General features: G+C 55.7%; 1 protein-coding gene across 1 annotated transcript in view; it reads left to right on the top strand.

Moving 5' to 3' along the window:
- HMCN2 (hemicentin 2) overlaps positions 1–20304 on the top strand; it is a 144965-nt gene that overhangs the window by 19790 nt on the left and 104871 nt on the right. Inside the window, exons 3-11 of the mRNA XM_044264681.1 lie at positions 889–1047; positions 1917–2039; positions 9451–9622; positions 10284–10390; positions 11317–11437; positions 13079–13342; positions 15934–16078; positions 16563–16684; positions 19021–19293. Coding sequence (XP_044120616.1) covers positions 889–1047; positions 1917–2039; positions 9451–9622; positions 10284–10390; positions 11317–11437; positions 13079–13342; positions 15934–16078; positions 16563–16684; positions 19021–19293 — 1486 coding nt within the window. The remainder of the gene's footprint in view (positions 1–888; positions 1048–1916; positions 2040–9450; positions 9623–10283; positions 10391–11316; positions 11438–13078; positions 13343–15933; positions 16079–16562; positions 16685–19020; positions 19294–20304) is intronic.

Below are 20304 nucleotides of genomic sequence, written 5' to 3'. Positions count from 1 at the left end.
CCTCCTAACACTGCCTCTGGCCTGCACCCCAGTTTGGGGATGCTGGAGATCCTGTACTTCTTGGGGTTCCTTCCTTTATTCAGTGACCCAAGGCCCTCTGGGAGTCCCTGGGCCCTGCCCATAGTAGGTGCTTATTATTTAGTGAGTGGATGAAGCAGCAGGAGGAGGAGGTATGTGGTGAGTGAGAGGTCTCGCTCCATCCCCCCAAACCACCTGGGCTTCTTTGCCACCTCGAACACCTTTCTTTGCCCGGGGAGAGCAGCAGATTCCTGAAGGCTGGCTAACCCACCGCCAGTCCTGTGAGGTCCAGAACAGGGCCTGGCACGTAGGGGACAGGAAGTGCTTGTGGGCTGGAGGGCTGAACCCAGGAGGGAGCATTACTGAAAAGTGCCCACGTGCCAACGGTGTTGCTGGCACTGGCTGGGCAAAGCCCGTGAGGCAGGGCACACTCCCTCCCTGCAGAGCAGAGCTCCTGTCCGTGGTCGGGGAGCGGGGGAGCATGTGCTGGTTTGGGACGGATTCCAGGGCCGGCTACAAGGAGGATTTGGTGAAGTGGTTTTGAATGCTTTGCTCTGCCCCATGCCAACCGCTCCTTCTCCTGGCTGCCCCCGCACCCCCAGCACCCTTGTCCTCCCATCCTTGGCTAACACGTGGCTGTTTTGGGGCACCCGTCAGATGTCCTGGGGCTCCCAGCCCCCCTCCCCAGCTCGTATCACTCCTCACAGTGATAATTAAATAATCATGTGCTGACCCCACGGGAGGGACCGTGCCTCTCTTGCATGGGTGGGTTAAGGGGAAGGTGCTACTTGTCTAAACACCCCCCGCCCACCCGTCAGGGTCAGAGACGTCCGTGGGTGGGCCAGCCCCTGACATACCCCTGCCCTGCAGGGGGGCGGTGACTGCCCCGAGATGAGTGTGGGGGCCATCAAGGCAGCCGTGGAGGTGGCCAACCCCGGCTCCTTCATCTACGTCTTCTCGGACGCCCGCGCCAAGGACTACCACAAGAAGGAGGAGCTCCTGCGGCTCTTACAGCTTAAACAGTCACAGGTGAGTAGGCTGTCCTTGGGGGCGCACGCGTGGGGGCCCTCAGGAGTGCTGAGGAAGCCGGGGTCCCCGGTGCAGGCAGCCCAAGCCCCCATCTGCCAGGTGGAGGGCGGCTGCTTCCCCTCCAGGGTCCCCGCCAGTGCAGCCGCGGACCCTCAAGTCCGAGCTGGTCTGGTGAAGTCCAAGTGTGTTCTCATGCTCTGGGCCCCTGGCCCGCCGGAGCTCCTGCCGCCTGGCGAGGCTCATTCTTGATAAAGACCAGGCCACCCGCTCTCCCCGCTCCCTGTCAGAGCCTGTGCAATCCATCCTCCTCCTGGCGTTGCCTCCGCTCCTGTCTTTGGGGTGTGCGGCGCCCTTCTGCCTGCTTCCTCGGGGCCTGACGGCCTGCTGGGGCTTTGCTTCTGGCTTACACAGCCAGGGCTGGGGGAGGGACGTGCGTGGGGAAGGGGGAAGGGCCACCCAACCGTGGGACCTCCTCGGGTGAAGGTCTCAAGAGCCGGGACAGCTTCTCTGGTCTCTGGTCTCCCACCAGGAGCAAACTGCGTTCTCCAAGGTTCTTCTAACTTCGTGGCCCCCAGGGGCTGCGCAGAGCAGCCGATTTCCATTTCCTGCCTTGTTGTAGATTTCGTAACGGCTCCCGTTTATGGAGCACCTGAAGTGTTCCTGGTCCCGTGCTACGCCCTTGACCTGCCTTAGCCCCGGTCCCCACGGGGCGGATACTCCCATCATTCCCATTCTACAGATGCATCACCCGAGCCCAGAGAGAGGCAAGGGCTCCCTCTGGATCCCCCTCCCTCGTCCCAGCCTTGCCACACACGCCTGAAGCAGGTGGCCAGGGGAGCCCGGAGCCAGGCTTCACGTCCCTCTTCCAGGTGGTCTTTGTGCTGACGGGAGACTGCGGCGACCGCACTCATCCCGGCTATCTGGCTTACGAAGAGATCGCTGCCACCAGCTCCGGGCAGGTGTTCCACCTGGACAAGCAGCAGGTGACCGAGGTGAGCCTGCCCTGGCCCTCCTGCGTCTCTGGGCAACCTGTGCCTGGTGGTTGGGTCGCTGCCATTGATGGGCAGCGCTGTGTCTCACCCTGTGGCCAGTGCAGCGAGCGCTGTACTCAGGGCTGTATGACGTCGTCTCTCCAGACCCTTCTACCTGCTGCCCACCCCAAAGGCAGGTGCCACGGACTTACCAATTTTTCAGGTAAAGAGCCTGGAGCTTGAGGAAGCACCCTAGGTCCCCCGGATGGTGCAGCCTGCGGATGGACCTAGCAAAGTTTGCCAGAGGTGGGGGTAGGGGGGTGAGCTTCTCCCTGGAGTCAGGGAACCCAGGGGTGGGTAGAGGAGTGGGTGGGGGGCAGGGGCTGTCTGATTCAGGCTCTGTTGCTGGGCCAGGAGATCCTGCGGGGGGACTTAGCCGTCAGGGACCTGCTTGGCCCTGTGTCCTGAGGCAGACATCAGTGATCTGGAATCATTCAGCTCGGTGCTGATCAGGTGTCTGCATCCTTGTCTTGTTCTAAGACCAGGTGTCTGGCCTTACCCCACTCCAGGCCCCACTGGCCACTCAGCGCTCACTCTGCTTTCCCTCTCCCCGCACGTCCGTTCCCTCCCAGGAGCCGGAGGGATCCTTCCAGGGACATGCTGGTGAATGTCCACAACCACCTCCCTGAATAGAACAAGAATGCCCATTTCCATGGTATAAGTCCTCCTACTCTGACTGATTTCAAGCTGCCATCCTGAAGTCACTGAGCAGAGTTGGGAAGTGATGCTCTCAGTGGACACCTTTGAGCCTCTACGAGCCGTCCCTTGTACACTGGATCTTTCCAAAGCAGATCTGACCAAAGGGTCTCTCCCGGCTGTCTCCTGGAGAAGGTCCAGAGCCTTCTCTGACCCCATGGCCTGTGTTCTCCCCCTTGCTCACAGCTGCCACCCCACTGACCTCCGCTCGCTCCTCAGTGTCCCATGTCTTTCTACCCCAGGGCCTTTGCTCATGCCACTTGTTTTTCCTACACCATCATGGGCTCCTCATTTCCCTATTCTTAGCTGAAATGCTTTCTCCCTGGCAGAACTTTCTTGATTTCCCATCAAAATGAAGTCTTCTTTCATACCCTCTCCCAGCTCCCAGTACTGCTTCACATAACTGGTTTTCTAAGCCTGGCATCACTGAACGCCGTTAGGCTGTGAGCTCCCTGAGAGCCAGGCACTTATGACGGGTTCTCTTTGCTGCTGTATCCCCAGGACCTCCTGTGGCCTCCAGCACACTGCAGGTGCTCAGTAATAGCGGGTAAATGGACAGATATGGGGTCCCTTGTGCCTGAGGCCCTGGGAAGAGGAAAGCAAGAGAGGCTATGTCTGGGAGGCGGGCCCCGGCCCCAGCCAGCCCTGCCGCAGCCTCCAGGGGAGGGTTTTTCTGTGTTATATATTTATGGCCTGAAGAGAACGGTCTCCAGGGCCGTGTTTAGATTAGCGCGCCGTAACTCCCCGTTGACAGATGGCGTTTATGGTTCTCTGCGACACATGAGACTTTGGTTTTTGGCATGTCAGCCTACTCTGGCCCTGAGCCGCCCGAGCCAGGGTGGGAGGCCTTTCAGAGTGGACGGATAGCTCAGTCCTTGTTTCTGGGGAGACCTATTTGGGCGGGAGCTGGGTTCTAAATGTCAGGGGCAATTCAGACAGCAGGGCAGCTGGGCAGGTCCAGGTGTGGGGCTGGGCTCCCCTGTCCCCTCTCTTGAGGCAGGGAAAGTGGGGGCGAGTCCACTGGCTCCTGGCCACGGTGTCCAGCCTTCTGCTTGTGGGAGCCTGACTTGGCAGTGTGTGTCTGACTTGATGGGACCTCCAGTGGCCAGGATTGGCTGCCGCTGGGTAGGGGCCTGGATCCTTCTCCTTCCTGGACACAGAGCTGTGTCATTCCAGATGTTTCCAGACATTCAGAAAGCCTGAGAAATTGGCCGCAGCAGCCAGGGCTGTGGTCGTCCCCCCGAGACCTCCCCAAGGAGAGGGAACAGTGCCTTTGCCCACGCCGGGGGCTCCAGCTGAGAGAATGACTCCTCAGAACAGAAGCTGCGGAAGTTCCCAAACTGTGCGGGTGTAGTTAGTCCTTTTACCTTTTCACGGTATGTCCAGTGTGGCCGGAGGGACGTGTTCCGCATTCTCTCTTGCCTTCATTTCCTGCTTACTGTGCACCTGCTACTGGCTAACTTGGTTCCAGGCGCTGGGCATGGAGACAGAGTCTGTCCAGGTTAGGTCTCAGTGTTTTTGAGTTTGGACATTTTTCCAGTTGGGGCGGTGGCCCTGTGGGGTTCTAGGGTAATTAAAGCAGGCAAAGGTCCCTTCCCCCTGGTGGGGGTAATTTGGAGCTTTTGCCATCTTTCAATGGACAGGGGAGGTGGGCACCTTTGCCCCTTGAGGTGTGCATTTCTGGTCAAGGCTTAGCTAGCTCCATGACCCACCCTGGCCCAGGCACAGCCTCCCCCCAGCTTAGAACCAGCTCGATACCGTCACCAACCCCAGCAGAGTGGGCCAGAATTCCTGGGCATACCTCCTCATTCTGTAACCTTCCCTGGTCCTGGAAAGTCCATTCTGGGAGCCCGGACCCTTCCCCTCTCCAGCACCAGCCCATACAAATGTGCCAAATCGCCCAGATTCTGTGCATCAACCAGGGGAAAGGTGAACCACCTTCTAAGACAGTAAGTGTGGAGGATGGGGGAGGGGGGGACGTCCAACCAGGTGGTTCCAATTAACAGATCAGGAGGCACAGGCCCCGGAGATGACTTCATCCTGGACTCTTCCGGGAAGAGGCAGCGTGGTGGAGGGTTAGGGCCCCATGCCAGCTGCAGACCCTGGCCCTGCCACCTGCCTACAAGGTGACCTTGAACATAGTACTTAACCTCTCTGGGCCTCCACTTCCTCCTTTGCACAGTGGGTTAAGAGAGCCTCTGCCTGTGAGATGGGGGTGCCCGGCAGGCACTGGGAAGCCCGTGGTAAGAGCTGGTGATGGCTTTGACTCTAGCCCCCTGCTTTGGTGCCCAGAACGCATGCCCGGTGCCCGCGAAGCCCCCTGAGGAGTAAGGGCTCTCTCAGAACAGGTTCTCAGGACCTGAGTGCCCAGCGGTGAGCCGCTGGCAGGGGCCGGTGCTGTCTCCCCATCCCTGCCCACCGAGCTTCCTGCCCCAGGCCCCGCAGTCAGGCCCCAGCTTTCTGCTCTGTGGTTCTGAGGCCCTCTAGGCCCCCCGGCCTCTCCTCTCTGCTTCCTCGGCCGCCCAGGCTGTCAAGTGTCCAGGGAGGAGCCCCAGGGATGATTTATCTGCCGTGAACGGCTGACCGGCAGCCATCTGGCCAGGGCGGCAGCGCCAGATTCTCCCATCCCTTCCCTATCGGTGACAGAGAGATGAATCCCACTGCAACGCTGGCTCGCAGGCCCCCAGTCCCGCTAACATCTGGAAGCCATTGTCTCCACCAAATCAACACTGAGCCTGTTTGATGAAGGCTGTCCACTCAGAAGGCTCCCTGCATTCTGCTTGGAGCCTGGGGGACATCGTGGGGTCCAGACAGCCTTGTCTGTAGGCCTGGGCCTACAGGGGGTCTGGCTTTGCTCTGGGCAAGATGGTTGGCACCCCCAGCTCCCCGGCGGCCACATGCTTTCAGGGCAGGACCCGTGGGCATGCTGCTTCCTGCTGGGGTCACTGGCGTGGTACTCTGTCTGAGGCTTCTCTGCGGTTCAGTAGCTTGAACTCCCAGGCATCATCCCTCTGTTGGAACATCTTCGGACAAGCTTGTAATGACAGTTGTGGCACAACCAGTGGGTGTGATCTCTCTGGGACGTTGTCAGCTGGTGCCGCCGCCACCCGGCAGCTTTGCTCAGTTATGATTTCCTCCCGAGCCCTGACAAGGCTCAACCCCACAGTGGTGGGGGGGGAAGAGGACAGTGATCACGGGGCTGTGGCTTAGCTGTGGGGGCATCTCGCCCGCTTCTGTCCACCTCTCCAGCTGGGAGCCTCGGCTGCTGCTTCCTCCAGCCGGCCCCCACGTGCACGAGTATTGTTAAGAGAAACGTTACTTGCAGAGTGAGGTGAAACGGAAGGAGGGCATACGATCACATGCAGAAGAGGGTTTTTAGAGTGCAGGTTCTTATCCTGGGATAGCTGAAGTCTGAGCACCTGCATTCCAGCTCAGTCTGAACAAAACGTATTATTCATTTTTTCAATCTAAGGCAGATCTTCCCATTCCCTTTGTGTCCTGTGCTCTTGCATGGAAGATTGCATGGTAGGACTATGATTCAGAGCAAGGGTGGCCAATAGGCAGCACGCGAGACTCCGCTCTCTCAACCCATATCCGTGGCAGACATCACTCATCAATCACAGAGCGGTTTCCTGTCTGCAGTCCAACAGCATCGTTTCTAGTTGATTGGAATTGGCAACCGGACCCCACTGTGGTCTTTTGGGTATTTATGAAAGTCATGGCATACTTGGTCTTTTTAAGGGACTTTTATGTAAAAAAATTACTATGAAAGATGTTAAAGAAAAGTGAGAAGAACCCATGTCCCAACTAGATTCAGCACTTAACCTTTTGGCCCCACCTGCTTCGTCTCTCCTGTTCTATCTTCTCCATAAATAATTCAGCATAGGTTTTTTTTTTTTTTAAATATGATCTTGGACATAACCCACAATATTCTCTGATTAAATGAAGAGGGCTGGTATCATCCAATGCCAAGTTCAAATTCAAATTTCCCTAATTGTCTTCAGAATGTCTTTGGTAACAGTTTTTGTCAAATCAGGATTTAATCAGGGGCTGTGCATTTCATTTGTTCATTGTGTCTGTTAAGTCTGCTTACATCTGGAGCCTTCTACCTGCCTCCCCCTTTTTTTTTTACTGCCACTAACTTGCTGGAGAGGCCTTGATTGTACAATGTCCCAGGTTCCAGATTCATCTGATTGTTTCCTTGTGGTGTCATTAATTTGTCCCCCCACCCATTTCCCTAACTAACCTGGCAGTTAGTTCTCAGGGACTGATGAGCGGAGGCCAGCATTGGAGGCAGGAATAGTTCACAGTTGGTGCTATGTATCTCTCTTTGGTTGCATCACACCAGGAGGTAAGTCATGTCTGAGTGTCCTGCTGTTCCTAATGGTAGGTTTGGTTCCTGGGTGAAGGAGGTGACAGTTATCTGTATTGTAGGGCCACATTTTTCCCTTTATGGTGCAAGTGGTCTGTGGGTTAATGCTGGGGTTCTGCGTGGACATCTGGTCCCCCATCCACTCTCACCCAATGGTTGTAGCGTCCACGGCGGACGCTTGCCTGAAATGGTGACTTCATTAAGGGTTGCAGGATGGTGGTGTCCTAATTGCATCATCTCTTGCCCATTTATTCGTGGGCCTCCTTCCACGAAGAAGAGCTTTTGAGGTCCTGGTGTTTTTGAAGCACAAAAAAAACCTATTGAAAAGGCAGGGATCATACTTAGTTCTTTGTCTTTAATAAAGAAGTGACCTTCGTTGGTGGTAAGTGAGGTTTCATTGCTTTGAATTTTGCTTTTCTTTTTTTTTGAGTATTATTGTGGGCATGCAGAGTCTACAATCGGATCTGTTTCCGTTAATTACAGTCATTATGTTTTGGGGGCTCAAGTTCCCCCAGATTTAGCTAATGGGAGCTCTCTTGGGCTGGTTCCTATTGATATGTCCCCTTAGTCCCTGAGAACGTCCTGGCTTAGTGGAATGACCAGTTGTCTCACGCTTACCTTGTAAATCACCTGCCCCAGCCTAGAATCAGCCATTTCTCCAAACAATCCCTGTGGGGAATGGTATTTAGAAATCCCCGGGTTATAAATTCACTTGGAATGAATTTGTATATAAATAAAACACTTGCAACTCTCTCTTACACTTGGCTGTAAGAGAAAATCTTGGTTCAGCAAGACTTACCGTCTTTATGTCTTTGCTTTATCCTGCAAGATGCATAAACAGTCTCCTGAGCTGGGCACTGAATCAAGGTTCCTAATCAAGGTTCCTAAAGAAGAATGTCTTTGCAGCTCTTTCTGTCCCCAGGGTGCCTCCCACCAGGAAAGCTCAGTTGAACCCTGGGTTCTCAATGCTCCAAGAGTTCTTCTTTTCTCTCTGTGGTTATGGTGCTCCTTTGCTGTACAGCGAGGTCCAAGTTTCATTTTGTTTAGTTTGAGAAGCATCCTGGGAAAACTTGAAATTTACTTGGCCTGGAAGGAGGCCCCCTCCTCATCCTCATTCCTGGTTTTCTAACGCGAAACTGGGAGGCGTGGTGATCGCAAGGCGGGCTTGGGGGTGGAACAGAGTGAGGGGTCTGTGATCTGATGCCCCCGTTCAGGAGCTGTGTGCCCTGCCGTATCACACACAGTGAACAGAAGCTTCCCGAACACCCTCTCCATGCCAACCACTGAGCTCGGGGCATAGCTCCGAGAGAGTCCCTGTCCTCATGGGGCTTCCAGGCCAAGAGGGGAGGCAGACATGAACCTACGCAGGAGGGAGCGGGTCATTTCTGCAAGAGAGCAGCATGTGTGGTGGGCACTGCCTCAGGAGGCGTGGGGGTCCAACCCTGGGGGTCCAACCCATGCGAGCATGGGGGAGAGTCAGGGCAGACTGACCTGTTGGACAACTGCCTAAAACCCAGGACAGAACATGTGGTCTTGAAGGCCATGGTGAGGATTGGAAGAAACTCCGTAATTTTGTGCTCAGTGAGAGATCTGAGGCTAGCCCCAGTGTTGCTGACATGGGGTCTGTGTACTCCTGGGGGGTGGTCTTTGAGGGATTTTGAGGACCCCCCCCCAAATCATACTTTAAATGTGCACCTAGGTGATCTGCTAGTCTGGAGGGGGAGTCCTCACCTCTTACCTGCTTTTCATTGGGACCTGCCCCAAACACTTAAGATTTTAGAATGAATCTGCAGTTTTAAGGTTTAAGGATTGAAGATTTCTCAATGCCATGACGCAGATCAGGAGGAGACTCTATCTTTGCAGCAGATCCCCTCAGTCCTGCTTAGAGAACAGGGCACCCTGGCAGGAGGGTGGTCTGAGGCCCCTTGGGGTGACGGTGACTTACATGGTTCTGGGGGAGAGTCTGGATCACAAGGGTTCATCTGTGTGTAGGAGGCATGAGGAAGGCTTTCTGGAGGAAGTAATGGGTGCCACTGAGATTAGGCCTTCCTTCCAAGCAGCCTCAATCCAGGTTTCCCAGCTCCCAGACCATAGGCCAGGAGGGTAATGAAGTGTGAATTGGCCTGGTGTAGGGCAGTGGGAGTGGGGTGGCCTCGGGTGACCTGGAAAGCCTATATGCTGCCTCAAACCCAGGTGGGGGACTGGATCCTGCCAGGAACCTATTAGAGACCTATTTCCGGTGGGTCGGTTCTAAATAAGACCACAGACACCTGCCGGCATCCTCTTCTTATGCCTGCCTCCCAGGTGCTGAAGTGGGTAGAGTCTGCGGTCCAGGCCACCAAGGTGCACCTGCTGTCCACAGACCACAAGGAGGAGGGCGAGCACACGTGGAAGATTCCCTTTGACCCCAGCCTGAAGGAGGTCACCATCTCCCTGAGCGGTCCAGGACCCCAGATTGAAGTCCGCGACCCTCTGGGTATGTGCACCCTAGTGCTGGCCTCTTCTTTGACCCCGAGACTGAGCTAGGAGTCCAGGATGGGACAAAGAGAGAGACCCAGGGTGGCAGGGGGTTTGGACACAAGGCTCTGGAAACAAGGAGGGTGGGGAAAGCCACGTGGAGGGCAGAGAGGGTGCCTGTGGTGGGCGAGGAAGCAGGGAGGCCGTTAGCGGCCAGGTGAGGGGAAGGAAGATAACCACAGGCCCTGGGACGCGAGGCCCATGGGCGGTCTTCCCTCTGTTCTCTCAGCGGATCCCTACGGTGGCCTAGCAGGTCAGTCAGGGCAAGAATTAGTGGCAGGCCACTGAGATGAGAAGCTGTGGCTCTGGAAGGTGGAGTGACTTGTTCAGGTCACCCAGGGTCAGTGTGATTTGGGACCTGGCCACCTGGCCTCACAGTGCTCCAAAGATGTCGTGATTCCCAGGTCTAGAGGTCTAGAGGTGTCCGACCCTGATGGGGGTGGACAAGGGTGGAGTGCACAATGAGATGAAGGACCAAACAGCACCGAAGGTCTCTTGTCAGTTACTCTGGGAAGCCTGAGGTTGGTGTTTGGAGGGCTCAGGGCTCCTGGGGACAGGATGGGGCTTCTGTCACCACCAGGAAAGGATGAGGGACTGAGAACTCCTTGGGGGTTCCACAGGGAGGATCCTACAGAAGGATGAGGGCCTCAATGTGCTTCTCAACATCCCTGACTCTGCCAAGGTTGTGGCCTTTAAGCCTGAGCATCCTGGGCTATGGTCCATCAAGGTAAGAGGCCCTTATTCCCAGGGGGAGGGAGGCTGGTTTCACCAAGTTGGGACCCTGTCTCCCTTCTGCCTGTCCTGGGGAGCCTGGGGCCCTGGGGAGCTGCGGGTTGGAGCATGGGTGGTGACATGGACATATCAATAGAAGCAGAGGGTCAAGAACAGAGGAGAAGTGTTCTGCTTTGCAACAGTGAGAGGAAGTAGAGTGGTTTGGGGTTAGTTAGGGAACTTTTAAGAAAGAGTTGGAGAAACAGCTTGAGTGTGCAGAGGTAGGTGACTAAGCCAGCTTGAGTTTCAGAAACCTATTCTATGAAGAATGAACAAAAGAAACAAGGGTGACCTTGGGGGGAAGGATGGCTTAGAGGAACATACCTGGCAGGGGGTGGGGGGCCTGCTCTCATCCCTAAGGTGCTGGAGACCAGGGACTGGGGGTAGGCTGGGCTCCTGGCAGAGGGTCCTGGCATGGGACAGGCTGCTGCCTCGGAAGGATGGGAGCTCCTGCTGGTTGAGCAAACCTTTATGGAGCGCCTCCTGGATGCTAGGCGCTGGGCGAGGTGTAGCTGCTACAGGCAAAGGGGCAACATTGGCCCTGCCCTTCAAACTCTGAGCATTTTTGAGCCAAGAGCTCTAATGCCAGTGGAGAAGGCAAGGCAGAAATTAGACATGCAGGGGACAGATGGGGCTCTGAGTGTTGGGGGGGGGGCAGCTGGAAAGGCAGAGCAGCTTCAAGAGTCCCACTCAGGACAGTGTCACGCTGGGACCTCTTCTGCATCTAGGGAGCGGAGCGCTGGGCCCCCAGGGAGGAGGGGAGTTGTCTTTCATGTCTGCAAAATGGGGAGAATTCCAACAGTCAGCACCAGGTCAGGGTGGCAGCTTTCTGCCCTGGAACAGGAGTCAGGTGCCCTGGGGATGGGGTCTGGGTCTTGCTAGGTCTACAGCAGTGGTCGCCATTCAGTGAGGATCACAGGTGTCAGCAGCATCGACTTCCGGGCCGGCTTCTCCACCCAGCCCTCTCTGGACCTCAACCACACCATCGAGTGGCCCCTGCAAGGTACTGTGCTCCTGACCCTGGGGGCGATGCTTTCTGGGACGTGGGGGAGCCTTGGGAGGCAGGCCATGAGTGTGCAGCTAGAGTGGGCCCTGTGCAGGCTTGGGGGGGGGTGGTTTGGGAGCCTAGGAGGATGTTGGAGTTGGAGGCTCAAGGTCCGTTTTCTGGTCAGAAGGCGCCCACTGGGATCTGGGGTTGCCTGTGTGCCCCAGCATGGTTCCATCTGGAGAAGGCTGGGCTCCAGAGCAGGCAGAGGCTTTTGGCTCTGGTTGCCAGAACTCTATGCCAGAAACCACCATCTGGTGGCCAGATCAGGGGTCCCAGTTTATAGTTTAGAAATTGTGGTCCCTCACCATGGGGCCCTTCAGAGGATTTTGCTGGGACCAGATCGGAAGGGAGATGGGGAGAGACCTAGACCAGGTCAGGCTAACTCCTGGTCACTGACTGGGGACCAAGGCGGTAGCTGCCAGAGCCTTAGAGCTGTAGAGTGTGCAGTTCCTCTAACCCTTGTCATCCTTGTCAGCCCTAGTTGGTTCTGTGCCAGGACTAGCAGTAAGATCTTCAAAGTGAAAGGGGGCCACTTGCTTATTTAGTGCTTGTTTTTCCAGTAGCAGGAAGGGGGAGAGGCAGGGAAACTTCTAGAGTCAGGAGAGAAAAGAAATCCTAAATGCAGTGCTTGAAAACTGAAGGGTCCCTAGGGCCGTTCCCCAGTGGGAGAGGGAGAAGGGGGGGCCACAGGTGACCTTCTCGGGTTTCTGCTTTTGGGAAAGATGTGGGTCCAAGATAATTTTTTTTTTTTTAAAAAAGAGGGAGAGAGAAACAGCAGGGCAGTTGTAAATGATAAACAGCAGTTGGCACTTGGCCTTAGTACAGGGGCATCAGGAAGTGGGGGTTCCCACCTCGGGGGCATGCCCTTGGCTGATTGTTGCTGCAGTGGGGTTTGGGCCCAGCATGGACACGCGTCCTTTTTCAAAGGAATCTGGACTTCCAGATTTAAATGCCCTTTCCAGATTGTTCCATGTTTCTTCAAAATTTTTAAGGCATTTGATGGGATCATACCAACCACACCCTCTGTTTCCTGGTTTATGATCTCTAAGGAAAAAAATTAATAACTGTGAAAAGAGAAAGACCCAAGCGACATTCCCAAATCAGCTGAGGGAATTATGAAGCCCAACTCCAATTCTGTGTTTTCTGGAATAATGTGAAAAGTCCACTTCAAATAAGTCAGAAAGAAAAATCAAAGGAAAGGTAAACAGAGGGAAGAGGACGGGCAGGAGCTGGAGTTCCCAGACTCGCAGGTGTCTCCCACCTAGGCTGGTCCCAGGGCCTGCCTGATGACAGCCAGCCCTAGAGTTACTGGGGGAGGGGAGAGTGGAGAGAAATGCCCGAGTCTGCAGACAGGAGGTGATGCAGCGGTGGGCAGCCGTGGCCTGGATGGACGGGGCATTTCAGGACCACGGACAGTAGCAGGCCCCCTCTGTTTATCCACCCCCAGCATTAGTTGGCACAAGGAACAGAAGGTGAGCGGGCAGTAGGAGGGCCAAGTAGGCTGGGTCCCTGATTGTGGACAGAGGCCCCTGCTTGGGGAGGATCATGGAGCAGGTACAGACGCCAGGATCTTCTTCCTCACCCTTCCCTCCGCAGGGGTGCCCATCTCCGTGGTGATCAACTCCACGGGCCTGCAGGCACCTGGCCACCTGGACTCGGTGGAGCTCTCGCGCAGCTCAGGGCAGCCCCTCCTGACTCTGCCCGTGCAGCCCCTCTCCAACGGATCCACGTATCAGCTGTGGGGCGGACCGCCCTTCCAGGCCCCCCAGGAGCGCTTCTACCTCAAGGTGAAGGGCCAAGACCATGAGGGGAATCCCCTGGTCCGTGTGTCTGGAGTTTCCTACAGTGGGGTGGCCCCAGGTGAGTGATTGGCTTTTACTGCTCCCAGCTCCCTGGCTCCCTTGGAGACCCATTTCTTCCCGGAAGCCTTCCCTGATTAGATGAGATGAGGAAATGTTCATTAAGCTTCTGCGAGCAGCACACTCTGCCATGCGACGTGCTCAGTACTGAGTGGCTTCAGATGTGGCTATCAGGTCAAGGAGGTAGTACAAGGCCATCCTCTGTTGACCCACTCAGACATCCACCCAACACTCGTGGATCCAAACCTCCCTCCATCCGTCCATCTATCCACTTACTCGTCCATGCATCCATCCATCCAAATATCCCCCGCCCCGCTCATGCATGTGTGCCTCCATCCAGATACTCATCTAGCATTCATTTTGTGTCCGTCGTGGTGCCAGGCTCTGTGGGTACAGCGAGGGGCAGGGCAGTGAGTGGGGGTGCGCTCTTGTGTAATCATAATCATGATAAGACCAGTCACTGTCTTGAGCGCCTCTCATGGGACAATCCTGAGCCAAGCACCTGCCATGTAGTAGCTCACGGAGTCTTACAATACTTCTGAGGTGTGTCCCCATTTTACAGATGAAGCAGCTGAGGCTGCCCATCTCACAGGGTTGCCCCGAGGGTTCCAAAAGCTAATGCACAAAGCAAGACATCTCTTTGGTGCCCTGAGGCTCTGCCCAGGATGTGGGCATCGTGGTCCAGGGCCCCCCACATGTGACAGCTGCTGTTAGTCTCATGTCATTGTGGGCACAGGTCATTTTATGGTCCTATCTTTGGTCATGTGTGGCATCTTGCTTGTTTCCTTGTGTCCCTGAGATCGCCCATCTAGGTCAGAAGCTTCCAGAGCACAGGGCTGAGTCTTTGGCTCTCCAGCTCTGCCTCTGGTCCTGGCTTGGGGTATCTAAATTCACTGCCCAACGGCTTCCCCATTGGTTTTGTTCCCTCCTCTTGATCACTCCCCCCTTTCCCATGGCCGTGGCCTGGGGGGAGCTCACAGAGATGGAGGTCATTGACACCCAACATCTTCTTCGCTGGGGATCTCTGGACAAGGAGCAAAATCCTCTGTCTACTTCAAGTCGGGGTGCGGGGAGGGCACGAAGTTGCCCACGGTGAGGTACAGAACTTTGAGAGGCCAAGTGGGACACGGTGGGGGGGCCTGGGACCCCCCTTCTCTCAGCCTCCTGGCCTCCCCTCCCCTGCTGTGGTCCCTGGGCCCCTCCTCCCTTGGCTTTTAGAAGCCCAAGGAGGAATTTTCAGGATGGAGTTTCAGCAGGGGCAAAGCAACTTCTGTTTCTCTCTCTCCTGGTCTTTCAGAGGAACCAAGGGTTTGGAATTGAGCTCTGGCTTTAGGTCTTCATCTCTGCTCTAGATGAAAGTGTGTGTGTGTGTGTGTGTGTGTGTGTGTGTGTGTGTGTGTGTGTATGGGCGTGCACACGCACACATGCACGCGTGCATGCACATGCAGGGCAGGGAGAAGGGAAGTAACTTGGAGTTTTACTTCTTTCCCCACCTTCTAGGTCTGGGAGGCTGGGAGTTTGGCCTTGAGCAGGAGGCCCTGGGTTGAGAGACATAGGCGGGTGGTGCTTCCTGGGCTCATGGAGCTCATGGAAGACAGAGCCTGAGCTGGCCTTGCAGAGGCCCCAGTGTGTGTGGGTGAGCGGTGACTTGCTCTGCACACAGCTGAGGACGTGGCTGGATGGTCCGACATCCCTCTCCCCTGGGATGTGGCAGGGAGCCCGAAGCATGATGTCACCCGCCGCCCGCCCACCCCCAGCTCTGGGCTCGGAGGACGTCTGGTGCATTGTCTCACCCACGGAGCATCTCTGGTGGGGATGCGGAGGGGGAGGGCAGGACGAGAGTTGAGCCTCCGCCCGCGATCCCCCAGGGAGGCCCTGACAGCAGTCGCTGACCCTGCGGGGGTGTTCTCAGACCTTCCCACTGAAGCGATTCCACTAGCCATGGGGGAGAACATGTCACCCCAGGACCAGGGATAGGCGGAGGAGGGTGTCTCCCGGGGGCCCCACGGGGCTCATCAGAAACTGAGATTTCATTGAAGTCTTATTTTATCTCAAAAATTTGTGTGAACTTCGCGTTCACAGCCATGTTCCAGCTTTGCTTATTTTTAAATAAACGAAAAGGCTTTCTTCCAACATCCTTGGGTGAGACTGACCCTCCAGGCAGATGAGAGGTCTGGAAGTGTGGAGAGCCCAGTCTGGGGAGCATTTCGTCAGATCTCGGGACTGGTCCGACGTCTGCGTCCTGGACAGCGGAGAAGGCGGGGGCGCAGGCCGGTCCCTCTTGGCTGGTCCTCCCACAAACCGCAGACAGAACAGGAGCTCCTCCCGCGGGGGCTGGCCATGCCCTGTGCACATGCCCTGCCTCTCACCAACTCTCCGGACGACAGCACGGGGATGTCGGTACCAGGATTAAGCCCATTTTATAGAGGTGGAAACCGAGCTAGCAGGGGCAAAGCAACCAGTTCTTGGTGCCCTCCAGATGGCAGGGCCAGATGGAATCCTGGCTCATCCCGGCATCTCAGCATCGCTGATGAGGGCGGGCTATGGGGGGGCTGGCAGGGAGGGACCCTGACTGCTGGGCCTTGCCTGCAGGTGCCCCCATGGTCAGCATGCCCCCGAGGATCCATGGCTACCTGCACCAGCCCCTGCTGGTCTCCTGCTCTGTGCACAGCACCCTGCCCTTCCGGCTGCAGCTGCGGCGGGACGGAGCCAGACTGGGCGAGGAAAGACACTTTCAGTGAGTGGGTGCTGGTCACTGGTGTCCCCAGACCTGGGGGTCTGAGGGGATGGGTGGCAGGAGAAGGACCTTGGTCTCAGTCATAGTGTCCTCCTGGAAGCTCGCAGCTTGGCCCGGAATGGGGGAAGGTGGTCGCCAAAGCTCCCACCACTGCTGGGTCATCACCCTGTGAAGGAGCTGTGGGCCTCTTCGGCTTCTGGAACACTCATCCCGTGCAGGGCCTGGCTCCATGAGGGCAGGGCAGGAAGGACCCTCGGAGACCCTCCCCATCATGGACAAGAAAGTCATGCTCAGAGAGGGAAAGCGACCTGCTCCAAGTCACACAGCATGTTGTAAAATTTGCATGCTCTTGGTAGTCTGACTCTTCTACCAAGTCTCTAAGAGGGTTTGTCCCCTCTGGGCAGGGTTTAGGGATCGGATGAGGCTGGGGGTCCCTGGCTTGGGTCAGCGGGATTGTGTGTCTCCAGCGGTTCTGTGGTTTCAGGGTGTCGGGAAACAGCAGCTGGGAGATCCCACGGGCCTCCAAGACCGAGGAAGGGACGTATGAGTGCACGGCCATCAGCAGGGCTGGGACCGGACAAGCAAAGGCCCAGATTGTTGTCACAGGTCTGTCCTTCCCGCGCATCCTTGTGTCCCCTCCCCACCTCCTTCCTGATTTTTCCCTCTAGGGTTTCCCCCAGGGTGTCTCCATCTGTGGGGGAGCATGCCAGCCAGCTGCTAGGGACTGTCTATCCCCCAGAGTCTGCTGCCCACATGGACACCTGCCTCCTGGAGCCCCGTTTGGGCTGTCACCCAGGAGTGGCCTGCTGATCTCAGATGGAGAGAGGCCGAGCAGCCAGGCTAGGGTCATGCCCTCCTCCCCTCGGCCCTTCCAGGGCCCACCGTCCATCTGGAAATCCCCTCCCTTAATGCCTCCAGGGTCCTGCCAGGATGGTACCATCCAGCTCAGGAAGGTTGGAGATGCCACAGGCCATCTAGAAATGAAATCAGCTCTGTTTTACAAATTAGGAATCTAGGGGCACCTGGGTGGCTTAGTGTGTTAAGCCTCTGCCTTCAGCTCAGGTCATGATCTCAGGGTCCTGGGATCGAGCCCCGCGTTGGGCTCTCTGCTCAGCAGGGAACCTGATTCCTTTCCTCTCTCTCTCTCTGCCTGTCTGCTTACTTGTGATCTCTGTCTGTCAAATAAATAAATAAAATCTTTAAAAATAAATAAAGAAACCGGGAATCTAAACTGTCGTGAAGGGAAGAAAAGGAGCCCAAGGAACGTGGAAAGATTAGCCCGTCTGCAGCCTCTCATCTCGCACAGACTCGCCGTGTTCCTTGCAGGAAGACGGGGGAAGTACAGACAGGCAAGAGAAGATCCGGATAAGCTCTGGTCTTATTCTAGAAACACCCTCCATAGCATTTTTTAAAAAATATTTATTTATTTATTTTAGAGAAAAAAGAGAGAGAGAGAGAGCACATACATATGGCGTGGGGAGGGAGGGGCAGAGGGAGAGAGAGAATCCCAAGCAGACTCCCCCATGAACTCAGAGCCTGAAGCAGGGCTTGATCTCACACCCCTGAGATCACGACCTGAGCTGAAATCAAGAGTCGGACACTTAAGTGACTGAGCCACCCAGCGCCCCCCATAGCATTTTAATTTACTTCGTTTAAGACCTTTATCTATGTGTGCATTTTAAGAAAACTAGAATAGTAACTATACATATGTATTACACACACATAGACAACGTGATTTTTTTTTTTATCATCTAATGATATAATGTGCCTGCAAACATGCTTCTATGGAATGAATTAACAGTTTTACTTTTACATTTTTAATTATTTTTAAAAAATTTAAAGATTTATGTATTTGAGGAGGGGGGAAGGGCAGAGGGAGGCAGAGAGAGAGAATCCCAGCAGACTCCCCGCGTGGGATTGATCTCATGATCCTGGGATCATGACCTGAGCAGAAATCAAGTCGGCCGCTTAACCAACTGAGCCACCCAGGCGCCCCATGGTTTCACTTTTTATAAATGATAAGGACAGGAAAGGGAACAGTGTAAGGAAACACACACACCCATTCCTTAGACTTACTAATCACTAAAATTTTTCCATATTTGCTTTCTTGCTCTCTGGCTAAACTATTTTAAACTAAATTGTAGGGAATCCTGACATTTCGGTATTTCTCTCTCTCTCTTTTTAAAGAAAGTACATTTTCCCATATAATAAAAATTTTATGATCACACCTAATAAAACGAATGATAATACCTTAATGCTATTTAATTTGGCTGCAGTCAGATTTTCTCATTTGCCCCAGAATATTATTTCTGGATGGTTTCTATGGTATCGTTTTTCGGGGCTGTCAAGTTCACATGCTCTTTGGGGACAGCAGGCCATTAGCCCGTGTAACTTGTGCAGACCCAGCTCTTTCCCTGCGAGGGCTCGGGCCCACACCCCTGCTTAGACAGTCTCTGGCCTCGTCACTTACCCCTTTTCCTTGTCAAGATAGTGGTCTTCTTAGCGCTTGCCTCTCTGGGGGCTGTGGCCTCGGTTGTCCATTTGGCTGTTAGGAACCCCCTGCGATCTGCAGAGAATAGCTCGGGATTCATCGCCGTGTCCCTCTTGAGGGTGGTCTCCCGGGCTGTCCTCCCCAGGGTGGCGTCACGGGCTCACGGCTGGGAAGAGCGGTGGAGAGCTGGTCCCGCGGAACGCGCGCAGCTGCCGCGCAGCCCTCGGCGGGAGTGTGATGGCGGTGGGGACGTCAGGGGACGTGGGGGGAGTGTGTCCTCCGCCGGCGGCGCCGGTCCGGGATGGTGAGCAGATGGTCCCTCTGCTGCTCTGCAGCCTGACGTGTCTTCAAGGCCCGTGCGGGACTCTGGAGTCAGGATGCCCCCGACACCCGCAGGATGGGCCCCTCTCTGTGTCAGCCCCCTCCTGTTTTCTTGTTTTTACCCCTTCAGATCCCCCGCCGCAGCTGGTCCCCGCCCCCAACATCACCGTGTCCCCCGGGGAGACCGCCATCCTGTCCTGCCAGGTCCTGAGCGATGTCCCCTACAACCTGACGTGGATCCGGGACTGGCGGGTCCTGTCGGCCTCGATGGGCAGAATCACCCAGCTGGCCGACCTGTCCCTGGAGGTTAGCCACATCAGTCCCACTGATGGTGGGCGGTACCAGTGCCTGGCCAGCAACGCCAATGGGGTCAGCAGGGCGTCCGTCTGGCTCCTGGTGCGAGGTGAGGCTCTGCCTTCTGCCTGTCCTTCCAGTTTAACACATCTACTGCCTCTCCCCAGAGCCCATCCATCCGTGCCTCTGCCCAGGCATCAGTCTGGCAGGCAACATTAGTCCTGTGAGCGTCTTCTGAGCTTTCAGGGAAAGAGGATTCTATAGTCTCCAAGCATAAGTCTGGTGGTTCTCCCTGCTGGAAAGTTCATCCTAATATCTAACCTAAGTTTCTACTGCTGTAGGCCAAGCCGATTTCATTGTGTCCTGTTGGTTTCTCATGCCGTGAAACACCTCTATTCCTCCTCCTGCCAGTATGTTAAGGCAGGGATGGAATCTGGGAAACTTCTGGAAGTCCAGGGATCAGATGAACTTGGCAGGGGGCTGGGGGGGCACTGGCCAGATGGGGTCAGGGGAGACAGTGGGAAAAGCGCCCGTGTCGGAGTTTAGGACCCGGAGGTCACCTCGGGTCTGCCCAGGGCGTACGCAGATCCCTCTCTCTGGGCCGCTATTTCCCCAAACGTGAAAATGAGCCTATTGGGACAACTGTTCTCTCTGGTGCCAACAACTCCTGGTCAGTTGCCTAGAGTGTGTTGAGAAGGAGTCTGGAGCCATGTCTAGCCTCTGCCATCTATATTTGCTGTGTCTTGTCCCTGACATGGGAAGGGGCTGTTTACCTTTTCTAGGTGAGTTGCCTCGTGGGGTCTTTTTGAGTCTAACAAGCCTGTTGTACTGTGAACAGAACCTAAGTTTGGGGCCAAAACACAGGCAGGGCTTGGGTTCACTCAGGGTCACTGGCGATGAGAGTTGTCCCCAGCCCTGGCATCTGCCTACCTGCCCAAGCCTCTCCAAGATGCTCAGCCTGGAGCAGAACCCCAGGGAGCTTGAGGCTCTCCCAGGGGCATTGGGAAATTTACCTCATGTGGCCTGGGCGGCTGCCTGGTCAGCCCAAGTTCCCAGGAAAGCCACTCCCTGAAGATTCAGGCCCTTTGGGGCCTTTGCTTCCTACGTCTGTCCCATCTAT

This window comes from Neovison vison, chromosome 9, assembly GCF_020171115.1.
Source record: "Neovison vison isolate M4711 chromosome 9, ASM_NN_V1, whole genome shotgun sequence".
In the NCBI taxonomy this organism is placed as follows: Eukaryota; Metazoa; Chordata; class Mammalia; order Carnivora; family Mustelidae; genus Neogale; species Neogale vison.
This window is presented reverse-complemented; position numbering and strand designations above follow the sequence as displayed.